We start from the raw sequence: 19153 nt of genomic DNA, 5'->3' as shown, positions 1-19153 counted from the left end.
CAGTACCTCTGAGATGATGCTGCAGGTGGAGATGGGGTGAGCCCTCAGGTGAACATAAACTATGGTAATAAAAGGTTGTGGAAACTCATGAGAGATAAAAAATCTGGTGTACAAATACACTCTCTAACAGTCACAGTGCTACAGTAACGTTTATTGGGATTTCCCTGTTACCCGTGTGTCCCGATTCCGGTGAAAATGAGCTCCAAAACCATCAATTGAAAAATCAACGTCCTGGTCCTGCTCTGTCAGCCATGTCTCAAAAAGCCATCACACAGCTGTCCCTGAAGTCTTTCTAGAATCTGACGTTCTCCTGGAGTTCATCCAGCTTGCTCCTAAGAGACTGACTATTTCCCAGGATAGGGGAAGCAGGGGTAGGGGAAACCAAATGACCTGTTGTCTCCTCACACGCAATTTGACACCTCTGCGTCTCCCTCTTTTTCTCTTCCTCTTGTCACTTGTTCTGTTAGAGTGTCTCGGTATAAAATCCGGCTTACATGAGGTGAGGTCCTTACCATCATATGGGAAGTTAAGTTGTAGCAGTTCCTCGCGGGAATAAACAATCCTCAGCTGACTCGCGGCCTCGCACTCATCATGGGAAACAAGCCAGGCCAGCACAGTAAAAATCCAACCGCAATGAAGAAGAAAGACTCCATGACGTTGTCTCACTGTTAGTGGAGCATATATCACTTAGTAAAAGCCATCACTTATTAACCAAATACATACCAAAAAAAACTTAGGATGTCAAGCTCTCATTCACTGCCGCTTGCATGTGCCCTGGCACTATTTGAAACCTGCTGGTCCGGGATCAGAGAAAACAGCTGAAGGGATTCTGCTGACCTGACATCAGGACATGTGACAGGAAGTGTGGATTTAAACACCTGAGATTGAATGCACCTCCAAACCTCACAACCTTTTCCTGATGAAGATGTCATAACACTCCAAAAGAAGTGGAAACTGATTAAAATAAAGGTTTTACAGCATCAGCTTTCATGGAGAGATCACAGCATGTGGAGGAGTCTGCAGAGTTGGAGGTATGCTCTGGAGAGTAGAGGAATGACAGAATATGTGTGTGTGCAAGGGAGGGAGGTAGGTGAAAATGTGAATGTGAGAGGATGGTGGTCAACCATCCACAGAGAGGTGAAGAAGAAAGAGCAGGCAGGGTGGAGTGGGTTTGCAGTGAGACCTGCTGTTATGGTTTGGAAGGCGCTCATCTTATTCACCATAAATTCATGGGGGGGGGGGTTTCTGTAACGTCAACAGATAGAAAAAAAAATTAAACGCAGAGGCGTCAAATTGTGTGTGAGGAGACAACAGGTCATTTGCTTTAAGAAAAAGTCTTTTATTTCAAGAAGGCATTTTAACCTGCAGATGTTATCGACATATAGATGTGAGGAACACCTGTGAGGTAATCCTGAGAACATCTGTCCTGAGTGGCACTCACAGCGTTAAAGAGGAGCCCATCTTCAGATTAAAGTCCATTCACTAATAATTCAAGAACTGAACCGAAGATCAAGTTTAGCTTCAACCGCAAAACCCCCCCCCAAAAAACAGCCCAGCTCGGAGGCAGAACAAATGTCGAATGCACGGCCCTTTATTTTAGTAAGCAACAATGATGTATTCAACCTGCACTTTATGATCAAATAATGCCAGCTGCTGTTGATAAACCTAGAGAACCAAAAGCATGTCTCAGTTTTTTCTCTTGGTAACTTCCTGCAGGGTTTGTGGTCCAACTAAAACCACTGAAGCTGCAACCAGATGTCATCAAAACAGGAAACCACCTGAAACCGAGCTGCTGTCAAAAATAACACTAGGTGGTCGAGGTGAAACATGACACTGGCAGCTCGGCCAGTTTCCTGTTGGACAAAAACAATTCAGCACCTTGGCAAGTTGGCTTTTATTTTGAAAGTATCCATGTATAATGACTTTTTTTCTTGAAAGATTTTACAGGTAATGAGAAATTTCACTTCCTGCTACTGGTGTACGTCATTTCAGAATAAAATCCCTGTGTGTGGATGGTGTGAAAGAAGGGAGGCATTCACACAATGGGTGGCGACCACTGCTTTTACTGGTTTTACTGGTCTGACAGGTAAATACAGTTTGATGATCAATAATGAGGCTACAGTCCTCAGCAGAGAGGCACGAAGAAGAACCCCCCACCCCCTTAGCCAGAGTCACGCTCAGGCTCAGTCTACTTCACAGCAACAAAAACAGACACTCAGAGATCAATTGTTTCTGATATCCAATCAATAATTGATGAAGTTCACCTGATGGGAGGGATCAGTTCCTTTCCCCTCCTTCAGATTTGTAGACCATCATTTATCCAAAGAACGCAAACAGGTGTTCACTTTCAAAAACTTGCCACTGTCCCGTTGAAGGGACTTTGACCAAAATGCTGCTTTTAAATCAGGCTTCCTGATCGGTTCAGAGCATCTCACGTGTCCCATTCCCCTAAAAATGTGTTTGGCAGATGTCTGATGGGAGCGGTCAGAGAAAACACGCTGCCATCAAACCCACCACATCATTCACCATTTTCATAGATGAACAGATGGAGGAGGCGGAGCGTGAGTGTGACAGTCAGTCATATTCCACAACCAATCAGCTCGCTCAGCTGCTGACAGTCTGAGGATTACTGATAAGGCATCCATTCCAATAGGAAGTCCTGAATGTTCAGTCTGGCGCCACAGTGCTCCAAACTTCCTGTTCAATTATTTCCCTCAAGACAAAAGCAAAGAAAGGAAAAAAAAAGCAACTTAAGTTGAGTTCGTGCTTCAGTCTGTCAGAATCAATAACTGATCAGCTGATCAATAACTGAAAGGTTGCATCAGACTTCTTGTCTGTAGCTCACTGGCTCCGCCCCCAGGCACACCAGAACTGCTTGGCTTCATTCTTTCAGCCAGCAGCAGAAACCTGATTTTTCTTTATTGAATATTATTGATAATCAGTTAATTATTTGATCAATGAAGTGAAACCACTCAGGCCTGGTGTGTACCATGTGGCAGCAGCTTCCTGCTGTCAGGGCTTATATTGTGAAGCTTTTTCCTCTATAGACAAACAGATTCAGTTTTTACATGAAGTCTGAATAAACTCATCACGTAACAACACGTTCATGTTAGAAGGGTTTTCAAGATAAATAAAACGTCTGTTAACGCCATGCATTTTATTTTGAAAATCCTCCGGTAACAGCAGAGCTCTGATGAGCCAATTGATCGATCAGCTTCGTTTGAAGAATCAAAGAAAAGGCTGATGTTTGAGAAAGAGACACTCGGGTTTATTGATTAGAGGGGGGGGAAAAAAGTTTAAAAAAAAAAAAGTTTGCTTCAAGCTTCATTCGTTCAGGGTGTTGCTTTCGGTTTCCATGGCGATGGACCTCCAACCTCCAACACCGTCTGAAGAAAAACCATCCATACTCCAAAACACAAAGAAAAAAAAAAAAAAGAAAAAAAAAAGAAAAAAAGAAAAGAGCAGAATAAATTATCGCATCCCCGCCCTCTGTTCATGTGACCTGCAGGGAGACGCCACCCTCAAGCTAATCAATGAGTTTAAAAATCAAATAAAACCTGTTCATTCGATCAATGAGCCGATCAGCTGTCTCACAGGTGAGGCGATGTCAGCAGCCTCAGGATGGCCGCTGCCGGCAGTCTGCGCTCTGTGAGGGGGGACAGTCTGTGTGGGAGGGGCATTCTTCTGAGGGCCCTGCCTCCTCCAAGGCACCCTCTGCCTGTGAGGGCCCCGCATCCTCTGAGGGCCCCGCCTCATGCTGCTCTGTGATTGGAGGAGCTGGTGCAGGTTTAAATTCTACAGAAATAGAGTTTGGATCTTGACCTCCAAAGGCTCCGCTCCCTCCTAAGGACCTTCCTCCTACTGCTCCCCCTCCCATCCAGAACTCGGCCACCACATTGATCTCAGCTGGCCCCTGACCGCTGCTGGCTCCCGCATCCACTGACGACGTCAGGGCTTCAGTGAGGATGGCAGCTGTGTGAGCGACCCAGTTCAGCTCCGCCCTCACCTCCCCGCTTCCTGAGGCTCCACCTTCCGCAGGGGACGGAAGGGAATCTGTCTGAGGCCCCGGCTCGGCTCCACTGGTCGGCCCTGGTTGTGGGGCATTGGCGGGTCCCATTCCAGCGGCGGCAGTGCCAATGTTGTTGTTGAGGTTATCCTGCAGAGCCGTCTGGTTCTGACCAGCCTGCTGGTTCTGCAGGAGCATCTCCTGGATCCGGATCTGCTGCAGGATGGCCGGAAGCTCGTAGTGATGAAAGAAGTAGATCATGGAGTGCTGCGAGAAGACAAAAATGTTAGATTTACTGTCTGAGGGGAGGGGCTTAGCACAGGCATGAGGATGACGACACTTACCTGGATGAAGAGCCAGGAAGTGACGAGGGCGAGGCTGCTGTACTGGCCATTGAAGCGGTAGTGGTAGGCGTAGAAGGCGAAATGGTAAAGGTAGAAGAACCTGCAGGGAGAACAGATCACATGATCAGTCTTGAAGGTCTGCAGGCTGACAAGAGACATTCACAATAAAAATGGCTAAAGCCCGATTGATCTGGTTATTGATCAAATGACCAGGAACCCCTTCAACTTAATTCTGTAACAATGACCTCACACACAGGAAGTGACCTCACCTGAGCCAGTGGCGTTTGCTGGTGTTTGTGTGGCAGCAGATGGCGTCGTACTGATCTGCCAACCACACGATGAGGATAATGTAGAATGCCGTTGTTGTGTCATTGAAGAACTCTGACATGATGGCCTCCATGCCTGAGACAGAAAGTGACATCACAGGTCAGCTTTAAATGTAAGCCGCACCCCCCAACCAAGGCTAACGTCCATCCAGTCTGTTTACAAACATTTTTTAATTTGACACTTGTTTTTATTGCCAGGAATCTTCAGCGCTTTGACTTTAATCTTTATTTAAACTGAACAAACAGGATCCCAAAAAACAACAACAACAAAAAAAACAAACAAACCCCAAAACAAAACATCAGGTCACCTGGAGGTCACTACAGAGTGTCGGTACAGCAGAGTCACGAGCTGCTCTGAGATCAGCCGACTGACAATCAGGCCTGAGCAATCTGTGATTGACAGACGCAGCTACACAAACAAGCTCAATAAAAGCTTTAAAAAAAAGAAAAAAAAGGAAAAAGAAATGCAGTCACACGACTCCAGTGTAAGGCTGCTAACACTGGAGTCATGTGACCTCTCACTTTTGTAAAGCGAGCAAGCTAGCTGCAGCGTTTTGGACTGACTGTAAACAGCATCACAGCAGACACGCAGGCCCTAACCCTAACCTGCACTGTACCTGCTCACCTTAGATCAGATTTCTATGTAGCCCTGAGCCTGTTTAAATTCAGTTATTTTTAATCTTTACTATCAAACCATAGTTTTTATTCTCTTGCTGCTTTCTATTTATTTTGTTTTATTTAGAAAGAGGGGCAATACATATTAATGAACATTTTAACAAATGTAAATATGCCAGATTATAGCCTTGGGCTAATTTCCATCTGCAGACCCTCTGGCAGGTTAGTGTTAAACACAAGTTAGTAAAAACATACAGAGACACTATTTACAGGTCATGTGACAAGGACAAAAACAGTGATCACATTATACTAGAACCAACAATGACAAGAAGAGTGGACACAGAGGGCAATATAGATAACAATAACGGAAACATCAATTATATTGCACAAACCCCAGTATTGCACATGCCCTGACTGTCCTGATATTGCACTGACCCATTACACTAAGTGTATTACAAAAAGGGAAACAACTATAACTCTTTTTCACATCCAATATAAAGCATGATTATTAAACATGATCACATGTTTGTGTGTCCCTCAGCCGCCCTTTTAACTGACTCTTAAAGATCGGTAGACTTGTACTTTCCCTCACTGACAGTGGAAGACTATTCCAGAAGCTCACTCCCTGATATGACAGAGCATTCTGTGAAAAGTAAACTAAAAAGTATTTACTCAGCCATAAAACTACTGACTGGAATTAAAATGCTTGTGTCCAGATTAACCTAAGATGTTTCTGAGGAATTTATCACATCATTTTCACAACAGTGTTGCATTTTACTGATATATTTTTATAAGCTTTAAAGATTTTTATAACATCTCTGGAGCAAGGGGAACACTTTTCTTTGGTAGAGGAGTCATATGAGCTATGAAATACCCCTCTATGATTTGGCAGATGCTGCCACCCTTTGATGTGAAGGGGCACGTGGGCCTGGGTTGATAACAGGCCCCACGCGACCGCTTATCCTGACTGCCAGTGTTAGGGTAAGGGAAGCCAGATAACGGAAAGAACTCGGCCACGCGTCAGGACCCAGGTGACAGAGCTTCAGAAGCATCCTCAAACAGAACGGGATCTGGACTCACCTACGAGGGCCAGGATGACGGTGAGCAGAGGGGCTGCTGGGAAGGCAATGGTCATGTTCATCTCCAACATCTGCAGGAGGTCAACTGTAGGGGGTGAGAGAGAGTCAGAATAGACCTGAGGCTCGGGGTCAAAGGTCAACACTGAATGGTATGAGGAACTGACCAATGAAGACGAAGATCTGGTGGTGAGAGTATCTGAGCAGCATGGACACCGACAGAGTCTGAAACAGAACACGAGACTCAGTCGTGACATCGTGCGACTGAACGAACCCGAATGATCAGTGTGGGTCATTTACTGTATTTGTACTTACAAATATGACCATAATGACAAAGGCGGCCAGGTAGGAGGTCCTGGCCATCCACATGCTGACAAAGCGGTAATGCTCACCGGAGACCACGTTCCTCAGGAATCCTGCAGAGAACCACATAAACACCCGAGCTGTGTCACATGACTGGAAGTAAACACCTGCTCTCTGAAGCCAATCAGTGAATGTAGCATCACACCAAAGTGCCCTGCCCCACCCTCCATTTACAGCGCCCACCCCACCTTTGTTCTCCTCATTCTCGGCGAGCGCTTTCACGCTCGACATCAGGATGTCATCGTAGCCCAAAAACTCATCGAGCAGGAAGCGACTGAAGCCATCTCCGAAACACTCGTCCTTCATCGGATCTGCGAACAGACACAGACGCGGTTAGGGAGTGCAAGTTGGCCAACACTGAGGTCATGTGACACGGCGGCTCAGAGTCTGACCAAGTGTGACGACCATGACAGGGATGTTGAGTCTCTGTCTGGTGCTCTGAGAGAGGCGCAGGAAGCCATACTCCAGCGAGTACTCCACGATGTACTCCTCCTGAGGCCACACTGCGACAATGAACAACAAAGTAAACAACCACATCAGAAAAAACACAAAAATAAATACATACAAGCTTAAATTGTGAAACATTAAACAGCTCAGCGGGTGTTTCTGGACTGCATAAGGAGGTGGAGTTAGAGGAGGTGAGGTGGCAGGGGTGGGGTGGAGAACGGTTTACCTGCTCGGGTCATCATCTCCAGCTCAGACACTGAGTCCTGCAGCGGCTGCATACCTTTAGTGGTCTGGCTGAACGAGACGTCCTGGCTGTCGTTGGCGCCTCCTCCTCCTGAAGCTCCTCCTCCTCCTGCACCAACCAGAGATGGCTTCAGGCGGGGCTCGATGTCCAACTCAAACTGCAGCAGGACAGCAGAAGGTTTTGAGGGTCATTTCTGCTTTTAATCTGAGAGTATCCAGAGAGTAATATGAATACTGGCGGTCATCACATTACTCTGGCTTGAGGGAGTCCACTCAATGGGACACTGAGCAATGCTAAAACCATCATGACCCCCAACTGTGGGTTCCATACGAAAGGCTCCCGGTACCCTGTTGTTGCTAAGGAAACGTGTATTCACCAACCAGTTTGCAACTACTTGCAAACTGGTTGGTGAATACACGTTTCCTTACACATTTTGTTCCACCAAAAACATCCCTTTGATTGCTGACCTCCGACAGAACACGGCGATGGGAGGAAGACAGGACGAAAGAGTCATTTGGAGGTTGTAGTATGATTGGTATGATGCCGACGTGTCTGCAAACACCCGCCAAGCGGCTCTATGTTGGCACGGTCAGAAATGTGCGTTTCTTCCAGCGATCGGGATCAGTGCAAGATCCCGACTCGGGGCCCATGTGCACAAGGCCTGAAGTAGCCAATAGCAGTTTAAAGTTCACCTGAGTCAGGTGTTCAGGGTAGTTAAGTCCCCAGATAAGTCCTCAGACTACTCTGAGCTTACACACCACCAGAGGGCACACCTGCCAACAAGTGTTTTACCGCCATCCTCTTATTACTACTTTCCGTTTCTACTGGAAACCCAAAATCTGTGCGACTCTCAAACTTTATGAAGACACACACAGAAAACAAGAAGTGACATAAGCAGAGGATTTAGAACTCGCTGTAGCTCTGCAGGACCAGGATGTGAACGTGATTCAGAATCCTGATGCTAAAGAGGAAGCGCTCTGTTAAGGTCTGTCACTTCCTTTCAGCTCACCTACTCCAAGCCAAGCTTGTTTACACCTGTGCAGGTGAGCTGGCTGTCTGATGCTGTGGTTTAACACTAGAATCACCAACACCAGTGATGGCAAAGACATCATTTCTGTTCATTTTCTTCTAAATTTAAGTAAAATTTGAAAAAAACAAGTATTTAAGGTTAATTTTAGGGCTTTTATTAGTTTTATAAATTTATAAAATCTGTATTGAAAATATATAAAGTTCAAATACAAAAAAGAATAAACAAAGAGTACAACAAATAACAACAGCTAACACATCTAAAAAAATCCAACTATTACAGAAGAACGTGTGTGCATGTGAGAGAGAGAGAGAGAGCGAGAGAGCGAGAGAGAGAGAGAGAGAGAGATCACCTGCACTGAGCTGTTGTCAAACATCTCCACAGTCATCTCCTCCTCTTCCACTTCTTCGTCGGGCAGCATCGCCAGGCTGAGCCCGCCCATCGCCAGCCCCCCTCCTTCCTCCTCGGCATCCAGCTCATCATGGAGGCTCGCCGAGTCGTAGTGCTGAAGGAAGATGGGTGCCCGGCTCGAGTTTCTCTGGATCTCAACCCGCAGGATGCCGTCACGGGGCCAGCGCTCCCTTACCACCTCTAGACAGTTGATGGGTGAGCGAGAGAAGGCAATGTGGATGTAGGCGAGGATGAAGAGGACGAAGAGTGCCTGAGGATGGGTTAGAGAGATGTCAGCGAGCGCTGGTTGTGTCACCGTAATCTCATTTCTGCATCACATTTTTCTCACAGCAACCACAGTTTATAAAACACGTCACCAATAAAATAAAAACAATAAAATATACAGATAAAAATCAATAAATGTCCTCTGATCAAAGAAAGTAAACATCTGGCACCTGTCTGCAGAGTTACCAAAGACCCTTCCTCTGTGGGTTAGCAATTGTTTCTGGTCTCTGTGTAAAGCAATTCTGCTGGCTCCTCACAGCTTCACCTACATCATTCGCAACATAAACCTGCCCACTGAGAATGCTCAAATGTCTGAGACAACGTTCTGTAAGGACACCGCCGACTCCACAGAGGAACCAGCTTGTATCAGGACCCTGTCCCCTTCCTCATTCACGCTACTAAAGGCTCAGGCTGCTGGGAGACTTCCCATAATACTCTAAGGGTTTCTTCTCCACTTCCTGCCACCCCCAGCCCACTGCCCTTGCTGAGCCTGGCTCTGTTGTAGGTAGAACTTCCTCCTAACAGGTTCTTCCTCTCCACTGTGCTGTTATACCACGTGCTGCTCAGACGGGTTCATCTGATCGTCTAGGTTTCCTCTTCTATATTGCGGACTTTACGTTGCAGAATAAAAGCATGTAAATAAAGTTTAACTGAATTATTTGTGGAGAGGAGTCACCTGAAACATCTGTGATCACCTGAAACACCTGACCATTACCAATACTGTGAAGTGTTCCTGAGATCACTATCCAGAAACAGTCTGACTGATCAGTAATGTGATTACATCCTGCTGACAGGTGAGCTGTGCCCCACCTTGAGCAGAACGAAGAACTCAAAGACCCTCCTGAAGGACGGAGGGAATAGGCGTGCGTAGGTGACGGCCATCTTGAAGAAGAGCGCATGGAAGAGGCGGTCGCGGACATTGATAAGGGGGTTCTGGTTCAGGTTGGGATTGCGGAGGCGGTTGGGTCCCATGTTGTTGTTGTTGTTGTTAAGCGGGACATTGTTGTTGTTCGCCTGGTTCTCCGACATGGCTGCGATTGCCCGTCGTTTCTGCTCGTGCTCAGAACTCACCACCGCCAATGACGACTCTAGGTCAACATGGCTGCTACTGCGTCCTCAGAGCGAAGGTCAAGACCTGAGAGCCGCACCTGGAACACACAGATGAACTCACTGATGACTGCAGTCAGGGGGCAGAGCCTCAACCACTTCTGAAAACAGATCATTAAGGGATTTAGGTTCTCAGCTCAGAGCTGCAAACAATCAGTCACCTTTATTCCGATCAATAACTTTACACTAAACACGAGTATTGATTAACATGGCTTGTTTAGATAAAGTCATCTCTGTAGTTCACTTGCAGACTTTTTACCCAGAGTTCAACGGGACCAGCAGGCATCACCAACAACCGATCCAACCTTTCATCCAATCAGATGACATGAGATCAATAACCTGCAGGTAATTTTTTTTAATCAGCAAAGAGAAACAGAGACACTGATGATCTAATCTCTGCACTTTAGGACCTGAACCTGCTTAACACCAGAAGTCATCAGAGGTGTCAGCATCTGACCAATCACAGTGTTGAGTGCGCTGTCAGCAGAGTGGCTGATTTTAGTACAGAGAAAGACTGAGCTGAAGAACTTAACCCTCACCTCCCCACGGCAGTACTTTATTTTTTCTCAGCACTGCAGAGTCTGTACCGAGCAAGGCTAGCAAAGAGAACTGATACCAAAAACTATAGATTACTTTCCTCTGCATCAACAGCAGCATCAGCCTCACCTTCTCGAGCTGACACAACTCCTCCCATCACTAGCAGCAGGTGGACAGTAGTAAACCCGTAGAAGCACCTCAGAGACTGTCAGTCCATCTTTAGGAGGAGTTTCATGAATTCAGAGAAGCTCCTATTTTATTAAACATTTACCTGCCTGCGACAGGTTAGTGTTAGGATTAGCTCTTCCCCCATCCTAACTGTTATGATTAAGCTAGCAGATGACAAGTGGGAGTGAGGCAGGAAACAGACAGGCTCAATTTAATGACCGCTAGGGATAAGAATTGTAAAGGTTCTTGTAAAAGGACCAGTTCCAGGTTGTCCAATTCCTTAGAATTCCAGGACCTATCGATTCCGCTTACGGATTCTTGTACTCACACTATGATCAGCTGATTTCAGTTCTTGTGTCATAGGAAAATAGCAGCGTGATACCTGCAGGTCTGACAGCAGCAGGTGTACCACTCCTGTTTCTACCTGGAGACAGCAGTCGTCTCATTGTTCTGACACACAACTATCCACAACACTACACACCAACTACACACTCCAAACATGCTAAACGTTACAAATCTCTCTCTCTCTCTCTCTCTCTCTCTCTCTCCTAAAACTTCCCCCTCTTCCTAAACAACCAAATGTCATGTTGCAAATATCATTTTTTGATTGGTTGACATGGTACATTCTTCCACCAAAACGAATGGGCTGTTTTTTGTTTTGGTTTTTTAAATTTTTTGGTCATAAGCAGAGAGTGCTTGCTAGCGCTGTCCTTAGACAGCAAACATGACAAAACTATTGAGGAAAAACACCGCGTATATATTGTTTATCATCACTCTGGTTTTACATGGCCTATCAACACAAAAACTGGTATATATCACCTTCAATCAATAAGTGATATCATTACTTATAAATGTTCATCCCTAGTAACAGCAATAGTAAATAGTGAATCAGCCCATCCTCAAAACACAAGCAGTGAAATGGCAGTGACAGGTAAGTAGGAAACAGGAAGTAGCAGAACTGCACCTGAGTGTGCACGTCAGGATCGCTTCTTCATTTCATATTCTCCCCTCCCAGCATCCAAAATCCGAGCTTCACATTGAGTCCAACCAGCATTTCTTACTACCGTGGTAAAGGGAGCTGTTTTTAGAGGTTTAGATGTTTTCTGAGGGAACACTTTTAAATTCCTTCATGAAGGAAACTCCTGGAGCTCAGGTGAGCTCCAGGAGACCAGCTTATCCCCCCCCCCCCAACAGGTACACGTAAATACTGATGACCTCAGGAAGAACATCTGAGACATGTGGTCCATCAGCATCGGGTCAGCTGACTCATGTCTCCATTAATCTCACCTGTGAGCCACACACCTGAGGCCGCGCTCAATGACAGGTGTGAGAGGCTGTTCTTAGTGCGGGAACCTCAGCAGCCGCCCCCTCCTGGACATCAGAGAGCATGCAGCTCTCCATCTTTATTTACAGTCTGTGAGGTCTCAGGTGAAACAGGAAGTGGCGTTTAGTGCTTTTTGCCATGAAGACAGCAGGATTGGCACCATAGGACCACCATAACAAGACTCTGAGGGTCTCAGGCTGTGACATGCGCGTTCACCACGTGGCCAGCTCATGATTGCAGGGGACTCCTGGACATTGAAGAACGTGCAGCTACCTGTGAGAGTGGGAGGAGCCTCTGAGCTCAGTCTGATCCTCACTAACTTCCTGTCTGAATAAAGTTTAACGAAAATAAATAAAGTTTCTCACTGCTCAACTTGCTGCACCTCAGGACAGGTGATGTGATCAGCTGATCGTCAGCCCGGAAATGTGGTGTGTGTGTGTGTGTGTGTGTGTGTGTGTGTGTGTGTGTGTATTCTGATCAGCTGATCCTGATTGGCAGGCTCAGGTGTGCGGTGGCTGCTTCAAGCAGATGTCCCCCGCCCCGCCACCCCGTGTGTGTAATCCATAGACACCCTCACCAGCGGCAGGTGACGCTGACTCACCTGTGCGCGGCCTCCTCGTTGTTTCTCTCGCTTACCCACGAACGCCACAGTTAGCCGTTAGCAGCGCTAGCAGCAGGGTTAGCTCTGCGGCTAAAGGCGGAGTCCGGAGGCAGCCGGATCGGACAGAACCGGGAGCCGTCTCGGTCCCAGCCGACAGGTGAAAGGACGGAGGGTCCGGGTACACGGAGCCGGGGCGCGAGGTGAGCTCAGAACCCGGAAACTGTGGCTAAACGGCGGCTAACACAAGCTAACAGAGGCTAAGAGTCTGACTACTGTCAGCGCGTCACTCAGACCGGAAATACACGTCCTAATACCGGAAGTAATGAATCCCGGCTGCAGGTTCTTATATCCCTGAGCGCTGCCTGGCAGGCGCCTCGTGCTGGGCGGAAGCTTCTGCACGTTTATTGACGGTGAACAGCTGATACGTCACTGGTTACAGAGTCCAAAAACTGGGATTGAGCTGATGGAGGAGCCTCGGATGAGAAGGTGGGGGAAGAATCACAGAAGTAAGTTAAATGATGTGAGGTTGTGATCAGCTGACCTGCTGTTCTCTGTGGATCTGAGACGTCACACTGAACAGCTGTTCTGCATCAGCCAATCACTGTAGACTAACCAGCACTGAGCTGCCAGTACGGCGTGTTCTTCATATAACAGATCTAATGTCTGATTAAGACCTCTGACAGCATATGGGAGCTTTTCGTCCTCTCAGAGATCCTGAGTGGGTGTAAATACAGCAGCTGGATTCTCAGACCTGATGTGTGGCAAACTGCACAGACACAGTTTGTGTTGCTCATATTTGCTGAGCTGACTGATAACCTCACACTTAAACATTACACAGCTTCAGCTCCTGTCACACGTTTCTGTGAATGTGAATGTTTCACAGGGACGAGATGAAGACGTGACGAAGCTGATGTCACACATCATCATTACTTAACACGCATATTACAATCTAATCAGATTTAACCGTTCATTAACTGACGGTGTTGGGTTGTTCCCACCCACTTTGACAAGGTGAACTCTGCCCATCAGGATGGAGGTCGCTTCATCAAGCAGAACAGTAAAACATCTTCATACTTCATACGATATGCATTTATATCGTTCAGCTGATTGAGCAGGTGGGGGAACCCTAAGATCTGTGTGGGGAAAATACTCCGCTCACAATCATTTCTATTGACAGCTCCAGCAGATTTTCTTAATGTTTGAATTGTTTTACATTTATTGATTTAAAAGGGACAGTGTGTATTAATGAACATATATCAATGCAAATATACCAAAATTAGCCAGAAGGCTACTTTTCATCTGTAGTCCCTGACAGGTCAGACAAAAACTATAAATAAGAAATTTAGCACACCTTCAGACAAAGTACAACAAAGTAGTGCTTACAACAAATCCGTAAAGTTATGTACAGGCTGTGATCAGCTGACCGGCTGCTCTTTGTGGATTTACACACCTGAATTCAACCAGATGTGAGCAGATGTTTTGCAGCTGTCTCGGCTGATTTCTACATTAACAATATACTGAATGTCGTCTTTATACCAGACAGTATAAAGTTGGTATAACAACTGAATTCAGTGAACGAATCTAAACATCATCATCCTAAATGTAAATTAATTTCCGCTGCTGAACACTGACCACCACAGCACCATAGCAAAGTGCATCACAGCAAAGTGCTTTACTGTGAATTCACCACAATACTGCAAAGTAACCTGTTTATTCTACACAAAACTCCCCAGAATTGTCAGACAACATTTGAATAACACAAAATTAGTATACTTAGTTTGTTTTGCAGGAAGTTTCACAAAATGAAAATACATAATTTATAAAAACACATCAAAAACAATATGTGATTAAACACGAGGACACCAGTACTTTTCTTTAAATCTAACCTCTCTTTCTCCTCTCCTCTTCTGTCCTGTCTCTTTTTTCTATCTTTCTCCATCCCTGAGTGAAGTTAGCTTTCTTTCTCTCCCTGTGAGATACAGAAGCTGGACCTTTAACTAGCAACATAGCTCAGAGTTTGAAAGCGTGGATCTATCCATTGGTGCCCAGGCTGCTGCTGGTGATGGTGTGAGGGCCACACTCCATCATCTCGTACCGGTCTGTTAAACATGATGATGAGTTAGCTGCACTGCCATAGTCACCAAACTCAGTCCAATAGAGCACTTTCGGGATGTGATGAAGTGGAAATTCCCATCATAGGTGTAACAGCTGTGTGATGATGATGTCATGTCAACATGGACCAAAATCTGTGAGGAACATTTCCAGCAGCTTCTTGAATCTGAGCCACAAAGAGTTAAAGCAGCTCTGAAGGAAAATAAGAGTCCAACCTGGTACTAGCGAGGTGTACTGATGCCAGGTCTCTCTTGGAAATTAGATTTTTAATCTCAATGAGATTTTTTACCTGAATAAATAAGGGACTAATAATACTTAATAATGTGACCAGTGTTTCATCAATTTTTCCTGAAATAGACTGAAGATGTGAAATCCTCAAACCTGAGGTACTCATTACTCTCGTCATCTTTCATCATCATCCTCAGAGATCAGAAACAGGGCGAGTGTTTAACTGTCAGAACGAAAATTCTTTTTTAACTTTATTCTAGGTCAGAAACTCTGAGTTTTCACATCAAAGTTTATTCAAATTTAAATTTTATTTTTCACATACACAATCATACACAGTACGACATGAAGTGAAATCCTTATTGCTGTGCAATTCCCGACCAAATAGAAGAACAAAACTAATGAAATTAAAATTGAAAAGGCATGCAAATCAGCAGTGTGCAGATAATTGAGGTATATTATTGAAGTGAATTATATTAATTCAGATGAAGCTTCACAATCAGGTGAGATTACCAGGAGGCAAAAAGACACAGGAACTGAAAGCTTCAGTCTCCAGATTCATCACAGTCAGTCCTGATCAGCAAACCTGATCTAGTTATGCTGCTGTAGACTCTCATCCTCTCTCTGTACCTTTCTGCAGGTGGACCTCATGGTTTCTGACTCCACCCCTTGTCCTTTACAGAGAGGGTGTCTGCTGTGAGCTGACAGTGTGTAAATGAAGTTTAATTGAATGACATCACAACATGTGCTCTTATCAGACTCAACTCATAGTGAATCACTGATCACTGATCGATTCCTCCCTGGACAGAAGCTGTGTTTCCACTGTAAGACTGAAGGGGGCGCCATATGTCAGCAGAAAACCTGATCAGGACACACACACACACATTTTCCCAGTCTCTGTTGCCTTGGTAACACCCTGGCTGCTGGATGGCCTCCAGGAAATGAAGAGTGAGACGAGATGAGTGGGAGGGATGTGTGTGTGTGTGTGTGTGTGTGTGTGTGTGTGTGTGTGTGTGTGTGTGTGTGTGTGTGTGTGTGTTCATCCTGGTTTGATTCTAGTCGGAGTTTTTGAACTGAGGTCCTGCAGAGACAAAATTTGTGATGAACGTCTGCATCCAGCAGGGGCGCCTAAGCCATCCACAGAGAGGTGAGGAAGTGCAAGCAGGGTTGAGCAGGTGGAGATTAGTGTCAGGGTGATTCATGATGGAAGGATAGTAGCAAGACTGAAAGGGAAGGTTTAAAGATGGCGGTGAGACCTGATGTGATGAACAGGATCAGAAATGAGTCCATCAGACGGACGGCTCAGAGTCAGAAAGACTGAGAGAGGCATGCATGTGCAGAGGAAGGAGGGTGGAGGATGAAGATGGAGCTTCAGGGAGGGGGAGAAGAGGAAGAGTTCAGAGGTTCATGGATGTAGTGAAGGACATGGAGAGGGTCGGTGTGACAGGAGGAGATGGAGGCATGAGCGACTATAGGGACTGCTAAAGGAGGGAGTGATGTGTGTGTTTGTGTGTTAGATCTTATCTCAACATCACTGTTGCCATGGAAACTGCATAATGAGCTGAAGGTGCAGGACATTAGGCAGATTGTTTGTATGTGTGATTGGTTCTGCTGTTGATCCTTGAAGCTCTGTGAGACAGATGAGGTCACCTGACTTACCTGAGCACGGACCTTGGTGTCTCCAGCCAGCTCAATCCTCATGAAGCTGTTGATAGGTGGAGGACTGACACCACCTGTAATTCCCCTGTAACCCTGAGGCCCCTCCCTGGGCAACTTAACCACCATCTGCGCCCTAACCTGTGTGATCTTAATGTCTCGTATGATGATGTGGTGGGGCAATGCCGGTATTCACCGACACAAATGTAACTGCATGCAATTCTCTAAAAACCAACAGCTGTTGGATTTTAAGAAAATTCCAGGTTTTCCAGGCCGGCCATGACGCTGCACTGTGGTGACAGGAAACAGCTGCCACATACAAAGCTGGAGGTTGAACACCCGCGATTCCCCATCAGCAATCTACCTCAGAAGAGCTGAAACATGTTTAAAAGCCCAGCTGCTTCAGCTCAGCACTTTAACTAATAATCATCAATAACTGATTGATACTCTGATCAGTGATGATGCAGTTTCATGTCTCTTTTCTTTCCCCCACACTGTAAATAAAGACGGATGCAGATCGACGTATTCTCTCTAACGCCCAACAGGGGGCGACTGCACTCCTGACCTCTGAGATCAGTTTCAGCTTTTTTGTTTGAGTATGAGGGTTTTCACCTATGTCACGTTCTGGGCGGTAACCTGCATGCGCGGCCATATTGGAGGCACTCGGAGGTAAACACTGCAATGGATCGATGTCTGAAACTACAGAAAAGCTCCTCAAAATGCGTCATAGATGCAAAGGCATACAGGGAAGCACTTGGTCCACAGGAAAGGGCACGATATTTGGAAAAGTTAAGGTTTATTGGTAGAGCAGATCCATACGAGTTGACTCCTTTGTCTTGGATCAATGACAACCCGGAGAGGCTTCCGTCTATTGCGTATCCTGATATCGTCAACTACCTGGTTTTGTCGCCGAGCCCATACACAGGGGAAGACTTTAAATCTTATAAAAGTTTGGAGGCTTATAACCAGATGGTGTGTGGATGGGTGAGGGAGATGCAGTATCAAGTCATCAGCGACAGATGTGTTGTGAATGCCAAAGTAAGTAATGCAATAACATCTTTAATCAACCAAACCTTAACTGTATGATATCATCCCTTACCAAAAAGTAGCATACTTCGAGTATATTTTATTAAGTATGCTTAACTATAAAAAAAGTATATTTCCCCAAGTATACTTCTGTTCTCCAAGTACACTGATAGAAATATACTGGCAGTTTACTAGTATCCTTTTGATAAGGGTCAGACCTTTTATCTGTAATACAAGTCAATAGCTTGATATGAATTATATTATCATCATCACACTAGAAAATTAGTTAAGAGCTGCTGCTATCAATAATTCACTTACCTGACAACAAATGAGCCGAACAAATTCGGATGTTGTCCAGATTTTTGCTTTGTAGATCCTGGTTTAGCTTCACTAGGGCTGGGCGATATGGCCTAAAATCAATATCACGATAAATTGAGCAGTTAACCTCGATAACGATAAATGGACGATAACCACCCCAAGTGCCAAAAAAACAAACGTTTTTGTTGTTTTTTTTCATTTGATGGGGCTGTGGCAGGCAGCATAGTTCCTCCAGTTATTTTGATAATATTATTCCCCCTAGACCTATTCATTGCAATTATATTATTACCACTTTAAAGGACTGTAAAATGTCACTGAAAATAAATGAAGACAATAGTAGTAACTACTTTTAGTGGTTAAGATTTATTAACTGAACAAAATAAAAAGTGTAGGATACAATATGTAACCATGCTCTCTAAAAAATGTGTATCCCTTGTAAACAAAATAGTTTAATAATAAATATGTTTCACATTGGCTATTCACAAAGTAAACAATGATTGTGCAAATGTAATGCCATCATGGACAAAGGCCTATCTCTGCTAAGGCCTTGAGGTACTATAACTTGTAAACAAATAATGTCACAAACACAAATGTCAATTGAACACAGAAAATCGAATTCGAATTGAATCTCATGGTTGTGCTGCAGGTGGTGGAAGAGGTTGGTTGTGTTACCTTGACTTGACGCAACAGTCTTTTTGCAGAGTTTACATTTAACAATTTTTTGATCAATATCATCCTTGTTGAATCCAAAATGTTGCCAAACGATTGATGATGCATTTTTTTTGTTAACAAGCGTCTCCTCTTCCTCCTCCACCAGCTCTACCTCCGTCGCTGCTGCTTCAACATTTAAATCGTCCTCCATTTGTTCACCCATGTCTCGTCTTGTTACAGGTAGTAGAGTCATGTGACTCCACCCCGTCAAGTCTGTAACGTAGCACAGCGTCTTAAAGGGACAT

The 19153-nt window shown here is 45.2% G+C and overlaps 1 protein-coding gene across 2 annotated transcripts; it reads right to left on the bottom strand.

The window, feature by feature from the left end:
- Window positions 1-2047: 2047 nt before the first annotated feature.
- Window positions 2048-13343, bottom strand: tmem259 (transmembrane protein 259). Of its 2 annotated transcripts, none has more exons than XM_063467892.1 (12): window positions 12861-13343; window positions 9934-10271; window positions 8801-9109; window positions 7404-7578; window positions 7123-7233; window positions 6919-7041; window positions 6683-6783; window positions 6535-6592; window positions 6372-6455; window positions 4620-4752; window positions 4351-4450; window positions 2048-4273 (listed from the first exon to the last, which is right to left on the bottom strand). In XM_063467892.1, the coding sequence occupies exons 2-12, from the start codon at window positions 10150-10152 to the stop codon at window positions 3617-3619; spliced, it is 2070 nt and encodes a 689-aa protein (XP_063323962.1). In that variant the 5' UTR covers window positions 10153-10271; window positions 12861-13343; the 3' UTR covers window positions 2048-3616. The 2 variants fall into 2 exon arrangements, with proteins under 2 accessions (XP_063323962.1, XP_063323963.1); XM_063467893.1 differs by having other exon boundaries at window positions 7458-7578.
- Window positions 13344-19153: the final 5810 nt, after the last annotated feature.

This window comes from Pelmatolapia mariae, linkage group LG23 (genome assembly GCF_036321145.2).
Source record: "Pelmatolapia mariae isolate MD_Pm_ZW linkage group LG23, Pm_UMD_F_2, whole genome shotgun sequence".
In the NCBI taxonomy this organism is placed as follows: Eukaryota; Metazoa; Chordata; class Actinopteri; order Cichliformes; family Cichlidae; genus Pelmatolapia; species Pelmatolapia mariae.
This window is presented reverse-complemented; position numbering and strand designations above follow the sequence as displayed.